General features: G+C 40.2%; 1 protein-coding gene across 2 annotated transcripts in view; it reads right to left on the reverse strand.

Annotated features, from left to right (window-relative positions):
- Window positions 1–16494, reverse strand: part of arhgap32b (Rho GTPase activating protein 32b) — a 123546-nt gene that overhangs the window by 24965 nt on the left and 82087 nt on the right. For both annotated transcript variants that reach the window (XM_073479121.1, XM_073479120.1), the window contains exons 6-13: window positions 15210–15296; window positions 11795–11932; window positions 10612–10704; window positions 9209–9331; window positions 8692–8769; window positions 6989–7070; window positions 4438–4488; window positions 3246–3320 (exon numbers count right to left, since the gene is read on the reverse strand). In XM_073479121.1, the coding sequence (XP_073335222.1) occupies window positions 3246–3320; window positions 4438–4488; window positions 6989–7070; window positions 8692–8769; window positions 9209–9331; window positions 10612–10704; window positions 11795–11932; window positions 15210–15296 (727 nt within the window). The remainder of the gene's footprint in view (window positions 1–3245; window positions 3321–4437; window positions 4489–6988; window positions 7071–8691; window positions 8770–9208; window positions 9332–10611; window positions 10705–11794; window positions 11933–15209; window positions 15297–16494) is intronic.

Below are 16494 nucleotides of genomic sequence, written 5' to 3' on the forward strand. Positions count from 1 at the left end.
CAAAGAGACATTTTCCCTTTAGAGAGAGAGATGAGATTGATCCAATATTTAATATAAAAGCAAAGATTCAGTCCAAGAGCAGATCCACATTGACCAGCTGTATCATTAAGATGCAGTTTACACATCAGCAGATGAGTAATAACAATCGAATAATGTCATATATATATATATAAAATATATGAGCTACCTTTCTTTGGCAGGACCAGTAATTTTACTTTTATACTGTAAGTGCATTTTGCTGATAATATTTCATTATTTTTTACTAAGGAAGGATTGTATGATTAGAATTCAGGAATTTCACTTGTAATGGAGTATTCTAATTAATTAATTCTTTGTACTTTTACTTAAAGAGAAAATAGCATGATCAGAGAAAATAGAGAAAAGGGCTGCGGTATTCCCTTTTGCTCATAAGGTAGAAACATTCAACAACCAGAACGCACTGCTCCACACCAGACCAATAAACTCTCCCACTGATGGGTGACATAGTGCAACTTGGGTGGTGCTTGGTTTTGGTTTGGAGTCTGTTTTCAAACTGTTAAGCAGCCAGCTGGTAAGAAACAGTAGTGTAGCACATCTTAACAGTCCAAAAAAATATGTTTCTGAAAACATTTATGGGATAAACAGACAACGAACATGATCGTGGTTCATATTTAAACAACAGATGCCCCTCTCTCAATCAGACTATACTCATTGTGTCCATGGATGCATGTTTACAAAATGTGAAAACAATCTGTAACCTTTAAATCCACCAGATGACACATTTTGCATAATTTGGCAGATTTTTCCTGGCAAAAGAGTGGGGGGGCTCTGAGTGTAAGCAAAATGGAGAGGATGTGAATACTCCTCGACATGCATGTAATGTCAGGCTCTATAAAATTGTTTTCCCCCCCCAATATCACCCGGCAATTATTAAATCCATTGGGGAAAATCCTGAGAAAGTCAAACTAAGTTCAACTCAAATAACTTTGTTCTGTGCAGCACGTGTCACAGTCATACTGTTGAAATGGGAACTTCTGAAAGCACAGAGTGAAACCAATTACCCTTTCTCCCTGAACTGTTCATTTGGAAGAGCTGTAATAGATGGCACGGGGCACAATAAACAAGATACAGTGAGTTCCAATAAATTTGTCCACATTGTGGTTTTTTATATGTTTGTCATGATACCTTTGAAACAAACAACATTTGTGGCATTATTAGAGCAATGGGAGGCAGTTTGGTTGTCATTGAAATGACAGTGGAGTTTGTCTGTTGGTTAAATGCCTGCCAGCTTTGAAGCTTTGCAACAACACAGTACGTAATGATTTGTTTTAGTAATGACGGCAATCAAACTGATCACAATACTGACGCAATACAACTCTGATAACTGAAACTACAGATATGCAATAGCAAATGTCTCGCAGTACGTCCACTAAAAAGAGCAAAGGTGTAAAAAATGATCTTTGTGCTTTACACACTCGGTTTACAACACAGCCTGAGTTGTTAATATGTAATCAGAAGCAGCCTCCCACAAAAATAGGTGCAGTCTATAACAACAACCGTCCCTTATTGAAGCTGCAGAGCAACAAGTTACACAAGGGACATTGAATAGTTTCACAGCTCAGACGCGAAGCACCAGGAAATGATCTGAGATCCTCTGGAACAGGAGGACAAATCTTACTCTGTCTCACACATTCTCTCCTCATTTCCCTTCCTCTCTGCTTCACTTAACCAGCTGTCTTGGCTCATGTACGCTCACAGCTGCCCAAATCACTGGTCCCCAGACATGACGAAGGCTGAAGAGGGGAACAGAGGGGGCCCTACATCTGGGTCAGTAACTGGTAGGTCTATTGAGCCGTCTGGGGAGGAAAGAAGGCTAACTGTCATTTTTATCCATTTTTACAACTTTTTGTTTTCATATTGATGTCAACAAAAGAGTATTTTTACTGTGAAGAGAGTACTCTCTGTTTTAAGATTCCACTGCCACAACACAAGCACATGAACCAAAGGACTAATAACTTCTAATAGCTTCTATCGTCTCCATTTTAACTGGAGCAGTGCAGCATGTTAACAATTTCCATGGTTTTACTGGGAAGCAGCAAAGGTTAGTGGTGAGCAGAATGGATCTAGGCAGAGCAGGCATATTTTTCCAGTGCTGTGTGGCTCCCTACAGGAATGTGCTCTTTCAGTCACCATGGAGAGGGAGACAGAGATTCTTACTGTTGCAGGACAAAGCTTAACGCTCAATGGATGGGTTTACAGGCCCCCTCATTGTAAAAGGATTAAATAAATCAAGGCCGGTCGAGACCTAGCACCGCGGCACCCCTGCCGTGGCCTTTCAGCTTCGACCAAACAGACACACACAAACACAGCTGGCCCCCGTCCAGACACAGGGTACATTCAGCAGTGTTGAGAAATGCTGTAGTAACCTGGATCACCCCTGAAGTTATTTGCATATACCTTGAGGGGAGAGGAACACAGGGCTGGAGGGATAATATTATTCTCTTTTGAGAACAACATTTGAAAAGTGAGGCTGCATTTTTACACCACGACATCGAATCCCAAAACTTTTAGACAAAGTATTCACAGTATGTAAAGTTTGTTCAGATATATGCTATGCAATAATAGACTCCGGAACAAAAAATCCTGAAAAATATCTAAAATACAACAGTATGAGAAGAACAATCTTACAATGTAGATGGAAAAGTTCACCCAAAAATAAAAGTTCAGTCATTATCTTCCCAACACCATGCTGATGGAAAGTCGGGTGAAGTTCTGTAGTCCACGAAACATTTCTGGAGCTCCACAGCAAAACAACTTGACTGAATTCTCAATTTTGGGTGAACTTTTCCTTAAAGTCACAAAAAGTGTTTTATTATATGAGCTTAGAGCAGTTTCAATGAGAGAAACACACAAACACTTCAGACTTCCCACAAATAACACCAATTTCCATATTAATCTCCATACATGCTCTAAGATTATTGTACAACCATATGTGACCTCAAGGCTTATTGGTAGACACATTATGTGTTTAGTAAGTGTGTTAGGTGTCACAGACATGTCAGTTTATTATGGTGTGAAAGGTCTTCCACCACAACATTTTTCTGTATGAAGAGTGAAGCTATAACCCCAGCTAAATCCCAAATTTTAAGAGTCATACAGACTAGTCATATTGGAGTAACACAGCGCAAATACATCACTCAGGGTTGTGGAGTTAGTTTATGGTTAGGGGGGGTGGCGGTGCAGCACACCAAAGGTTTTTTGTCTACCTGAACTTAGGCTGTAGTGGTTTAGCGGGTCGGCCACCCATGCACTGTCCTGTATTACACTCTCCATCTCCAAGTCTGCATGCAGCCCGATGGACAGATGGACCGACAGACACATGGATGGATGGATGATGGAGACATGAGAGAATCAGCAGAGGGAGAGAAGCACTTCAAGTTAGAGAACAGGGCAACTGTGTACTTTGGTACTGTGAGGTCAGCAGCTTTACATAGAAATGATACTTTGATGCAAGAGCAATAAACTGTTTATGAAAAAATGTTTGTAATGAAGTATACTCAATAAAGGAACTTTGCATTCAACAAGTAAATATCTCTTCTTACATGAGAGAACTTAAATTTCATATTAAAGTTATAATCCTTAAGATTCTAATGAAATAAAACCTGGTTTTGACACCACTTATAGTCTGCATCTTTTAGCAATAACATTCGGTGTATTTACATTATGAAATTAAGGTTCTATATAGTAGTTCTCATTGCGGTGGTGGTGTCCTCCCTTTATTACACAATTGCCTGCATTTCCTACACACAAGGGATTCACAAGAAACAATGTGGCATGTAATCCACTGTTACTGTTTGTAGTTTGATCTAATTGATATCTATCTCTGTTAACTGTTGACTCTCCTAACCGCATTAATACTTACTGCTATTGCTCATCCAACATTTTCTACTGCTGCTGCTTCACATTAAAAGCATGCAACTGGTGAAATATGTGGTGGCTTTTGTTATGAAGCAGTTACAGGAAATGCATGTAGATGCATGCATTTGTCTACTTGTACATGTATTTTCAGGTTAGTGCTGACTGTTCCAAAAAGCTTCTTCATAACAAGACAACGGTCATTTATGGAATTTTTCTGGATCATTATAAAATTTTGTGGGGTAATGAAATAGGATGGGGCAGAGCTGCCGGCAACAGGCTCCACACCTCAAACTCCTCAGCAAGCTAACCAACTCCTGTTATTGTGTCCTGCTGTTGTTAGCAGACAACTTCTCACACTGGGTGCAGCATGAAATTAGATTGTGGCACTGGTAAGATCAAGGACTGAAATCTTAAGGGTCATAACTTTAACCACATCCAAACTCTGATGAACAAAATGTCATACAAGTCCAAATTTGCAATGCATTTTGTGTGTGAGCGAGTGAATGGACAGGTGGATGAAGTGTGTATACCAACACGCACAGGGAGGGAAGAGACTCCAAGAAGCAGGCTGCAGGCCAGAGCAGGGGGAGGCTGAGGCAGAGGAGTCACAGTCAAATGCAACAAATCAAGACACATGCTAATAATACTGTACATCCCTGTGCAGTGAGACAACAACAGTATTAATGATGCATTGCAGTGGAGCACAAGCAGTGCAGCTCTGACATATAAGCAGGCAGCTTACACATTACATTACATTTAGTTATTTGTTCCGTTACTGATAATGAACTTGATCCAGGATCTGCTCATTCAAAGTCATATAACCGACAACAGAGCACCTGAAGGTTTTAGAACATCAAATATCACACTTAAGTTATTGCTATGTATAATATAGGCCAAGATTTATTTAAAATCCACCAACTAGGGACGCTGGAGGTCAGTCACAGTTGGGGGTGCTGAGAGGTTGGTCTATATAATGACGGCTCTGGACATTCGTGTTTTTTAAATTAATTTGAAAGGCCAGGATAACTTTGTATCAAATAGTTCTTTTTAGCAATTTACAAACATTTGAAAAACTTTTGCACTACAGCAGACAGCAAACACCAACGTAGTGTCAGTCAAAACAGCCACAGTAACTTCACAGTCAACAACAGTAAGGAGATGGAGACGGAGAGACATTCCCCAGACTTCCTTGTAAAATCGCTCCACTTTGTGAGTTGTTGAGTAAGAAGAAACTATATACACTTTGTGAAATGTTGCCTGTGACAAATTCTTAATCTTGTAAATTCGGCAAATGTTAAACTTTGAGTTTTTTCTTTCCTTGCGTACAAAAAATTTTGATTGGATCTCATGTTCTTGCTTTATATGCAAATAAGCACATACATCACTTGGACAAAAAGACACAAATGGTCACTCGAGACACGTTACTACCAGATGGCAACTGACAGACTTAGAGCCGCCACTTGTGGTGGGATCACCAAAGATGCATCTTTATCATAGTTTATAATAATGCAGCATGATGAAGATAGAGCCATTTCACAGAGGTGTCAAGCATATGTAACAATGATCTGCCTGTTTTTCACTGTTAACAGGGACTCCAGTCTGCAATACAGTTCATACACTTGCATGATAAACCACAGAATCGCAATGTAACATTAAGCTGCATGAATAACGAAAGTATTTATATCATGTGGACACTTTCTTTCATTTTCTTTCTTACTCGGCCACATGAGTGCTCTCTCTCTTTCTTTGCCAGAAATCTGCATCACACTTTTTAATGCCTTGTTTAAGGGGTGCTACAGCCCCTCAGCACCCCTACTTCCGTGTCCATGCCTCCAACATGTTTTCTGATTGAGCATATAACAAATATGAAAAACCTGCGGATACTCTGCAAAGGGAAAAATGCACAACTGACAAGTGAGGACACATGCAAAAAACAAGAAAACAGCAACAAGCATTGACACATTGCTCAAAGCAGGGGAGTGAGTCGGCAGATTAGGTTATGAACTGTGGAGTGTGCTGTGAGTGCACTGCAACAGTTAACTCTACGCCGCAGTCACACAATCTGAAAGGCTCAAAAACATGGGTTTGAAACTTGACTGGCACATCAGATAACACGGGCGTCCAACAGCACCCGAAACGCTGCGCCTATAATGATACAAGGCCCTAATAATTATGGATCTTGTGGGGTTTTTCGCTGTGTCATCACTCAGTCCAGAACCTGGAGTCTCAGAGGCTTTTCGATGGTTAGGAACCCCGACTCCACTCGCCCACCCCAAAGCCAGCCGGGTGGTTGAGTCATATTGGTTGAATCAGTCTTTGGAATTGGAAGAGGTGACGTGGAGTCGTTCGAGACATTGAGGTTTGATCAAAGAGGCTCAGTGCAGCAAAATGACATGAGCTGCTATTTGCCCTCCCTCCTTCAGTGTGTGAAGGAGTAAGGGCAAAGTTCAAGTTCAGCTTAAGTGTTTATCGCAGCCGCCACACATGTGGTTCTTAAGTGTTCTCTTTGATTCCAAGAGGGTTTGTGTTATACATTTGACATGGCACACTCAGGAGTGTGCTAAAGAGCTTATCTGTTTGCTCTGGACACCGATAGATTAGCACAGTTATTTGCAATGGATTTGCATAGTGCTGAGTCAATATAATATGATTAGCAGGCTTTATCAGGGGATGACGTATCATAGTTAAGGGTTTCCTTTCACTGTAACATGTTCATAAATTATGTTATCTTTATATTGACGATTATGTGTTGTAATATACTTCTATGACAACAGGCAGATGGACAGGCGGAGCTCTGTTGTTCGATTTAATTTTCAGGTTAGGCGATATCTATACCTCCACTGTATTTACTCATTCAAATTCATGAAACAGTGATATAGCTATTAGACGAGAACTCCACTATAGAGCATATATTTTGGGCAAGGTGTCGCACACGCACACGCACACACACAAATCCCGAGCCACATCGTCCATCACAGACCTAACCACATCCTGAAAACAAAGCCATATCAGTGAGACATTAAGTGCCATCAGTGATAACTTCCTTCCAACACATTTCCTGTGAATGGTTTCAGGGGAAGAGGAGGAGTACCTGGTTTTGGCACCGTGTTGGTCATGGACTGCGGCACTTTATCATTTATGAGCTCCACACACTCGCTGGGAAAGAAGCCAACCTGGAGATAGTACAGGAATGAGACAGGCAGGGTGAGGTGGGAGGAAGTGCAATCAGGTTTAGATAATAAAATGAAGACAGAGAGAGAGAGAAGACCATATCTACACTTAAGTGTCACATTAGTCACAGTCTGCTTTTTGGTATTAGAAACACTGTGACTAAGACGGTATTTTGGACTTGGTTTGGTCATTTAATGATGAGGTGGCATAGAGATGACTTCACCACCTCACACATAAGGTAAATAAGAATTCTCTATTCCTGCGCTCTTGTAAACACCACTTTGATACAGCAGAATTTTGCTTTTGAAGAGCAATAAACTTGACACTAAACAAGACTGACAGATGAAGCCTCGTGGCAAATGGCACAAACACACACAACCTCTAACATCACTGATTGATTGACTGACTGACTACCTCCTAATGGATACAAGTGGTACTGCAGGTGTGTTTGTGTCACTTCACTTTGTGCATTTGCTGCTTGCTTAGTTCCTCAAAACATGTCCTCTTTGACTTTCAGTCAGGTCAGACATTAGAATGAATATAGAAAGCGTAGATTAAATATATAAGGTATCAGGTTTAACTTCTGACAGCCTCACCATGTGTCAATGTGGTCAGAGGATGAAACTCTGTAATCCAGAGGAGCGCAGTGGTCTCCAGTGACTGACAACTTGTCTGAATATAACTGAAATGATCTGTTAGTGCCTGCTGGCTGCTCTCCTGCCCGACTGGCAGGACTTCTTCTTGCAAGAGAGCAGAGAGCCAAAACACACGAGGAGAGAGGGCAGCAGGTCAGAGGAGGGTCAGCCAGACCTGAGCCTTAAAACCTGGCCTTGGTGAAACACTAAAAAGATTCTGCTTTTTAACTGTCATCTATTCAAGAGAGTTTAGGTTTTAGGATTGAAAATGTTTAATTATGACAGTCAGTGACAAGTGCTTTTACACAGCATAAATGATCTATTATCAAACAGGGCCAGTTTTACCAAGAAAGTGACCTTGTGAAGCAAGGAGAGTTCAACAGACATGGTCAGTGGTGAGATTTTTCTGAAATGATCAAGCTCAGAAAAGAAACTTCCAGGATTGTGTTTCATTGCCTCACTGGTATCTTTAAAAACTCGTCCCCACCACACAGCCCTGTCTTTTTAATGCAGGGATGCTTTCTGTATGAACACCCACTTAGTAAGTCTGACCTACAATGTTTTGTTTGAATGGTATTTGAATGTTTTTTTCATTTTTATTTCAGTTAGAGGCAAATTTGACGGAATTAGTGCTGTATTATAAAGTGCTCAGACTACATGATGCTGGGAGATGAAACCGGGACAACTACAGTTGATTGTAACAGAAGTCCTGAACAGCATGTTTCAGTGTATTATAGGATTGTACTGAAGAATGCACAAGGGAATATGAACCAGTTCAGCATTTCCAGGGGAGGCACACAACCTGTAATCTGCTCAAAAGCGTCACATAAAAGAGTTTTCTATCTTGCTTTCAACAAAGTCTGAGCAGTTGAAATCTGCTTTACAAAGCAGCATTCTCTCTTGTCCTTGAAATACCTCAAGAACAAATCTAATCAAAAGTTTACAGCCAGAGGAATGGACAGAGAAACGTGTTTTGTGAGCTGCATACCTGAAAGCCATGCTTGCCTCTCCACCATGTGGTGTCTTCTTTAGGGGGCATGTCAATCACTGACACAATGTCGCCAACCTGCAGAGAAGGAAAGACAGAAGATTGATCAAAGACTGCTGAAACTGAAGGCATCATGCAGCGAGGCTTGAACTTTCAATGGCAAGGACATCCTTTCTGGAAAAAAAATGTTCTGAGCAACATGATTTGTCCAGATTTGATGTCTTAACACATATCTATTCAGCTGCCGAGTTTGCATGCAGTGAACAACAGTGAACATTTAAAAGACAGATTTATTTCTCCTGCAGTTCTTTTTCTCTTTTTCTTTCTCACCGGCTGTGAAGTTCAATGTTATGAAATCTTTATGTAGCAAGTGACAAAAGATAATGAAATATCACCAAGGAATTTGAATGGAGTCTCAGTATATAGACAGAGACACAGAGAAAGGAGTGAGTGTGTGTGTGTGTGTGTGTGTGTGTGTGTATGTGTGTGTGCGCGTGCGAATAACTGTTGTTGTCACCTCGAAGGACAGCTCGTCTGAGGCCTGGGCGATGTAGCGCTTGATGACGTGGGCAGCAGCAATAGCTGGCACATTGATGGACGACTCTTCATGGACTAACAGATGGTTTCCCTTATTGTCGACCTAGTACACACACACATGCACACACATAAGACTTACACAACATTTCAACAGTGGTAGCCATTAGCTAACAAAAGACTATGTGAAAAATAATAACTATTATAAGATCCTAGTAATCCTACATTAATATTAAAGTATTTCTGGTATAATCCTGTAGCTATAGAAACCTGTATTAAAAAAAACGGTGCACAGTAGGGGTGGGCGATATGGCAAAAATATCATATCACGATTTATTAAAAATAAAATCACGATTTCGATTTTATCACGATCTTAAATCAAAAAAAGAAAAACAGACAATTTAGGCCAAAGAACCTTTCTGAACAGATTTTAATTTAAACAGTTGCAGTTTTGCCAACATGTGCAAACAACGTAAACATACTAAAAGGTAAACAACAACACTCTGATAAAGTGCACTCTTGCAACATAAAAGAAACATGAAAGTAAAATATCAATGAAGACATTACTGTTTGTTTTATTCAACACAGTCATTTTAACAGGATTTAAGTATATCAAAACACTAAATAGCTTATTGAAAAGGGTCCGTCAGTGGTCGGACTATCCGACGGGGGGTGGGGGGGTCGCGGTAATTTGAACACTGTACAATTAGCGCATTTACGGTTTATTAGTGGCCAAGCGCGACCTATCCATGTGTGCGTGCGTGCGTGCGTGCGCACCCGAGAGGGGCGGCAGGTGGAGGGGCTAACTGGCAGAGATGAGAGATGGTGAAACGCTGTTTTTTTTTTTTTTTTAAAGCGACCAACTCCTCCGTTTGGCTTTCAGCCATGGCTCTCCATGCGGCTACCGCTACACACATAAACAAGGAGGCGGGTAAGAAGGCGCGTCACTGCCCGTAATTCGCTATGATGGGTCGGTCAGGTTGACGACGTAATACGGTTGGTGCGTCGGTGCATCAGCATAGAACTGCAGTGTATAGACTGTGCCCTAGACGATCCCTACGATCTCTGCACTCTGGCAGATCGTCTACACATTCTAATCCTTCACGATCTAATATCGTCATATCGCACACCCCTAGTGCACAGTGACATATTCTGCAGATATGGACATTAAAACTGTACTGAAACGCTGGTATGATATCGATACGACTGTCTACAGGTTCTTTTCAGGTGTATTTTTCCAGAGAATGGCATGTGTGTTGGGGAAAAAATAGACACTCAATCTCTAGGTGACATGCCGCTGCAACCTCGCATGACGTGCTTCTCACTCAAAATGTGTGTTCCACCAGTTAGTTTACTCCTTCAAGACAGAGGACAGTGCAGCCTTACCTCCATCCATGTGAGGGCAGGTCCACAGTTGATCTTGTTGTCAGCGATGGCTGAGAGCCGGGAGAGGTAAGCTAACAACATCTGGGAAACTGACTAACATGGAAGAAAACACACAGGCCAGTTAGAGGCATTACATTTGCTACTGTTATAACCCCCTACTAACACACACACATAGAACAGAGAACAAGAACATTACCGTTAGCTGTTACAATGGGTGTTAATGATTACCACTTAAGAGTCATCAGTGACAGGCAGCTTAATACAAGTTAAAAGTGTTCCGTGTTTTATAAAATACTTTGAATGACATTTGCAGCTATGACTTCATGTTACAGGGGACATTTAGTTTTATCATCTCGTTATCTAACATCTGCTCATTAAGCTAATGATGACAATGAACCATAAAGAGAAGGGAAGAAAAGTGTTCAGATGCAAGTTTTAGAGTTTTTAGATTTGGATAGTTGATATCTTTTCTATACCTGCACTTGCATCACAGTTCACTTTTAGGACCTTAGGACTCCTATAAACACAGCTACTGGTGAAAGTATAATGCAGGCAGCTTTGTGGAGCTATTATTCTGAAAGGATCTGCACACACAATACCCCTCAGTGATAAACTGGTTTTACCAGTTTGGTCTGATACCTAACCTCTGCATTCCTTTTAAAGCTTCAATCTGAACGTAAAGGTTTCGTCTGGCTCAGAATACATTCCACTGGCAAGCTGAAGGGGGAACAACTGGCAACATATCAAGTGTGCATTCCCCTGACAAAAGCCATGTAGATCATATTGGACAGCACAGTAACAGGAATAGCTTTCATTTAGATTACCTATACCTTGTTATCTTGTGTTTTAAAAGTATATGGGAGGCAAATGCTATCATGCATTTAATTTAGGGGCTGACTAAATATGCATAGTTCAGAGAGCAAGCAAACAAAGCTGTATGAGACGTAAAAAAGAGGTTCCCCATACCAAAAAATGTGTTTAGATAAACTAATTCGGATTACTATAGTTGAAAAAATATCTCTGAATAAGCTTTTACCTGTGGCCAGGATTGACAACAAGTACATCTGATAGCTCCAGCTCCTTAAGCTCCTTAATGTATTTTGAACTACAAACTGAAGCATTCAGGGCTGTAAGCAAAACAATTCAAAAAGTGAGAGTGTAGATGAATGTTTTCTGTTTTTACCTCTGACTGATCAGTCAGACTGTCCAATCGAGGCAGCTCAGGCAGCTGGGAAAAGCGTCGGTCATAGATGCAGAGATGCAGGTGCTTGTCCAGGACACGGAAATCCTCATAGCTGCGCTTCACAATCCAACTCCGACCCTTCAGAACAACAATAATAATACATGAGTGTCACCAGCAAAGAAACAAAGAAGACAATTGACTAAAGAGCGTCAGTCATGCGAGCAATGTTTCCATTAAACTGCAGCTAGGTTCAGGTTGATAGTTTTCCACTAATTAAATGCAGTCTAATGCACACACTATAGAAAAAGAACAACACAAAACAATGTTTGAATTGCCACACGCTGTCTGCTGTAAATTAAAAATGCAACGTTTGGCTAGGCCGGATAAAAATGAAAATCCCTTAAATCAAACAAACAAAAAGAAGCAATAGACAATCACCATATGACCACAGCAGGCACCTTACAATTGATAGTGGCCTATACTACAAATTGTATGCATTTAAATCTGCTGCCAAGTGTTTCTAAATAACAGATTCATGTTTGATAAATATATTTTCCTAACTTTCAGGTGGTAAATTGCTACCACACATTTCCATACAATACGAATAGCTGAATCTGTGTGGGATTGTTTGAATAGTGTTCGTGGTTGGTGCATTCAGGTCCTGGTGAGAGAATCCAACATTTGAGTACCTTAGGATAGGCACAGCAGCAACTCTTTAAATGCAAGAGGCTACCAAATGTATAAAATTCTTTATACAGCACTTATATGCATTTGAGTTTTACTGTGATTTTCCACCATTCTTCCTGCTTGCATGGTCGGAAAAGTATTATAACACTAAGAGAAATGACCAATTTGGAAGCTGTGAGAAGTTTTCTTCATCTGCCAAGCTTTCATGTGTGAAAATGGCCTGCATGTTTTTAGGATTTAGGTTTCAGGATTTAAGTACTTGAAGAAGGCAAAACAAACTGATGGAATTAAAGTTTGTAAAGTTGATCAAACTGAAAAAGTAAGATGTTATAAATTTAGTCACTGCAAAAATTATGTTTACTTTACTCCTGTCTCTGTGTCAGGCAGATCAGTTGTGGTGTTCCCCAAGGGTCCATTCTTGACCCACTGTTGTTTTCAATTTACATTAAAATTCACTCAGGTGATAAAAAGCCATGATGTTCTCCACTTCTATGCAGATCACACCGTTGTTTGTTTAGCAGTGTAATATTAACAATGGATTACTTGACAACTTATATAAATGGCAGAAGCACATGTAACAAAAGCTTATTTGTTTTATGATACCATTTCTTGTTTAGTTTTTTAACATGCAATTCTTTTATATTCTCATTTTTTCTTTTTATTGGAAGGCACTTGATAACACTTAAGAAAAGTGCCATAAAAAATAACATTTATATTTTTTTCATCACAAAAACTACCTTTTTCTTGAACATATTACCTGCCGTCATATCATCATCTCGTGTACCCCCTTAAAAAACCAAAGCGGGCTCCTTTGGTTGTCTAGTGTGGTTGAAAATCCCAAGGTCAAATACTGACATTAAATATTTTGTTTCCAGTCACCAGCCTCAGTGTCAGCATAAAGATATGCCACTAAAACCTTTATCAACCAAACTACTGTGACACTGCTGCAATTTTTTTCTTTTTTCTCTTGGATTGTATCGTTTTTGTCCCCACAGACATTCATCTTTATATTCCTCTGATAACTGGCACTGTCTCAAAATCCCAAAAAATATAAATTCAGAACGGGAATCAAGTCTCCCATGTGACTTATATACTTTGATATTGTAAATGTGCTCATAAACAAAGAACATCAATGGCTTACTCAGCCTTTCCTAGTAAAATGGAGTGATTAAATGCCAACAGTGCAAGTGCAAACCAAGAGAATTTTGCCCTCAATCCACCACATTAAATGTGATGTCTTAAAAAAAACATCCAAGAGTTCTTCCATGGATTTGTTGTTTCTTTTTCATCCAGTAAAACCAGGCTCCAAACCTCAAAACCCCACTGAGAGAAACTTGTGGTGGAAAAAGTATTTTGCTTTGATTTGGCCTAGAAAGATCCGTCTGTACCAGGGCCAGGGCTTGTGCGACTGGGACTGCAGTGCACCACTCAGCCCACTGATTCTGGTGCAGTTTTAAAAGTGCTGGCTGGTGGAGACACGCAGGGATGGCTCTGTGGGCTCGGGGAACTCTTTCTGCTTTCCTGCCCCACTTTCAGACGGTGTTTCTAGTTACCCCCCTTACTGGGTCTGTGGAACTGAACCAATCTTACTGAGCTGTGCTACCCTCTCTGTTGAGAGCTCTGAGTGCAGAACTCAAGGCCAACTCTTTGACATTTTTTCCACCTTTTCAAATAGAACCAGTGTAGATTTAGCAGTTTTCCAATGGCCGTAAGAAGGTGGAATTTCCAAGTGCACAGCCGCATACTTGTGTGATGTTGCCAAGGTCGTGCAAATGGAATATGATCCGTAGAGGGAAATGCATGAAACCAGAATCAAAAATGTCACTGGAGGAGACTGGGGCAAAGCTTCTGAGCAGCTGGTGTGCATGTGTGTGTTCTACTTTAAGGCCATTGATTTAATTAAAAATCTTACAAAACTTTTTTTATGATGTAATCATAAATAAATTGGCAGTTACTTTACTCCAACAACTCTCCTTAAAAGGGGGATTTTAAAGATGACTAAACCAACTTTTTTCTACTCTGACAAGACCTCTGCAATGACACTAAGCTAGGAATGCACAACTATCAGTCAGAAGTGCCAAATGAAGGGAATGCTCTATATGGTTTCTGCCGTCAACAATAGAAACTGATCCTCTGTGGGTGCTGCCACCTGTAACTGTTGCAATAAATGACTGAATGAGACACAGCCAAACAAAAACATATGCAACCTATCCTCCAACAGATCAACATCACCAATTGAATCAAAAAGTTTCAGCCAAGGATATATCATAAAATATGCAGAAAACGTGTACAGTAAGTTGTAATAGCTCAGGGTTTTGAAGAACTCCCTCTCTGAAGGCCTTTCTATCTGACATTCTTCAGAATCACTCACCCATCCTGGCACTCGACCACAGCTCTTTTCAATTCAGTTCCAAATTCCCACATAACTTGGATTTTGAAACAATAAGTTTGGTGTTTCAGAAATGTCTGAATTGGAGCCAGCTCTATGCTCACAGGGAGGACTGCGCTGGATATCTGAACAGGTTGTACTGAACCATCTTTTGTGGGTTGGAAATCACCTCTGACAAGTTTAGGAGAAAAGATGAAAGTTTGGATACTTTTTAACAAATGTCTGTGTGTGCCTGTGTTTGCGAATGTAATAGTCTTTGTGAGAGCTTTCATATCATTAGAGTATATCTCAGTGTATGCATGCTGTCTGAGGAGAGATATGTAGACAGTCCTGTCTTACCTGGCAGTAAATATGAACTAAGTACACCAGCTCCTTAGACTCATAGCCGTTCCGTGTCACTTCACACTGTTCGTCTCCAAGGGTCAACTGAAAGAGAAAGAGAGGTTGGAGCGTTAGATTTGATCACTTTTCTTGAAATGAAGAATGCATGTCTGATAGTGGTGACTGACAAAAGTGGCTTTAACATCTTTCACTTCACAAAACCTTTTGACAGTTCCGTTATTATAAACTCATGGGTGGGCAGCACGACAGTATTCACAAAACTTCAATGTAGATTGTATTCATGATCCTAAAGTTCGCCAAATATGTCAGGCAGAGAAATGAACACAAAATGAGCCAAGAGAAACCAGGACTTTTTCATTTCATTTAATGATACCACATGACTGATTCAGTCAATAGTATAATATGATGTAGCTGTGATGGCACAAGATCTCAAACAAATACAAGATGTTGTCAAACAGTGTAGGAACAGTACTTTATTAATGTTGAAGTTACTTATAAGGAAAACATTTCTAGGCAATATGAGGGATATTAGGTTTCGCTTTCCCAACATTGCCTTCAGTTCAGGTGTCCAAGATGTTATTACTCAAAGAAAACATCTCTAACCTTTCTGATATCCCATTCAAGCCCACACAGACAAAGGAAAGATGAAAGTCAGCTTTTAATCATAGTGCAGACCTACACTACATGGAAAAAAGGGGGCAACACAAAATAACTGAAAGAAAAGGGGGACATATTCAAATACAGTCCACTGACAGGAAGCTGCTGAAAATAAACGGATATTGTATAAGATGATTATACTGATGAGTTCCAAGTGGAACAGAGTTGAGCGCCCACATATTGATGAAATATAGATGAGGAAACATGCAGGAGGCTGGGAGCACTGACACAGCCAGCATCTGTTTAGTAGAAAACAGAATCATATGGACAACTGTGTTGAGGAAGACACTGCTGACAGCTGTCTTATTTGACAGATTCAACTTAACAACCTCATCTCGGGTCTCAACTAGATGTTCTCTCTCTAGAAAGAAAAGTTAAACTCAGACATTCGTGGAAAACAAAAATCTAATTCTGACTCACATTCTTCCCAAAGAATGGTAATTTGCAACTGTTGCATTTTCACACAAACTGCATTAGGCAAACAGAAAACACTCATTGTTGCTGACAATGAAGCTATAATATACTAATCAGCATTAAGCCATATTCTGATAAATAATGATACTGCATGTGGACTGTTCCATTCACTAAGGACAAGCCTGACCAAAAGGCCCATACACACAGTAAT

The sequence above is a fragment of the Pagrus major genome, chromosome 13, assembly GCF_040436345.1.
Source record: "Pagrus major chromosome 13, Pma_NU_1.0".
Lineage (NCBI taxonomy): Eukaryota > Metazoa > Chordata > Actinopteri > Spariformes > Sparidae > Pagrus > Pagrus major.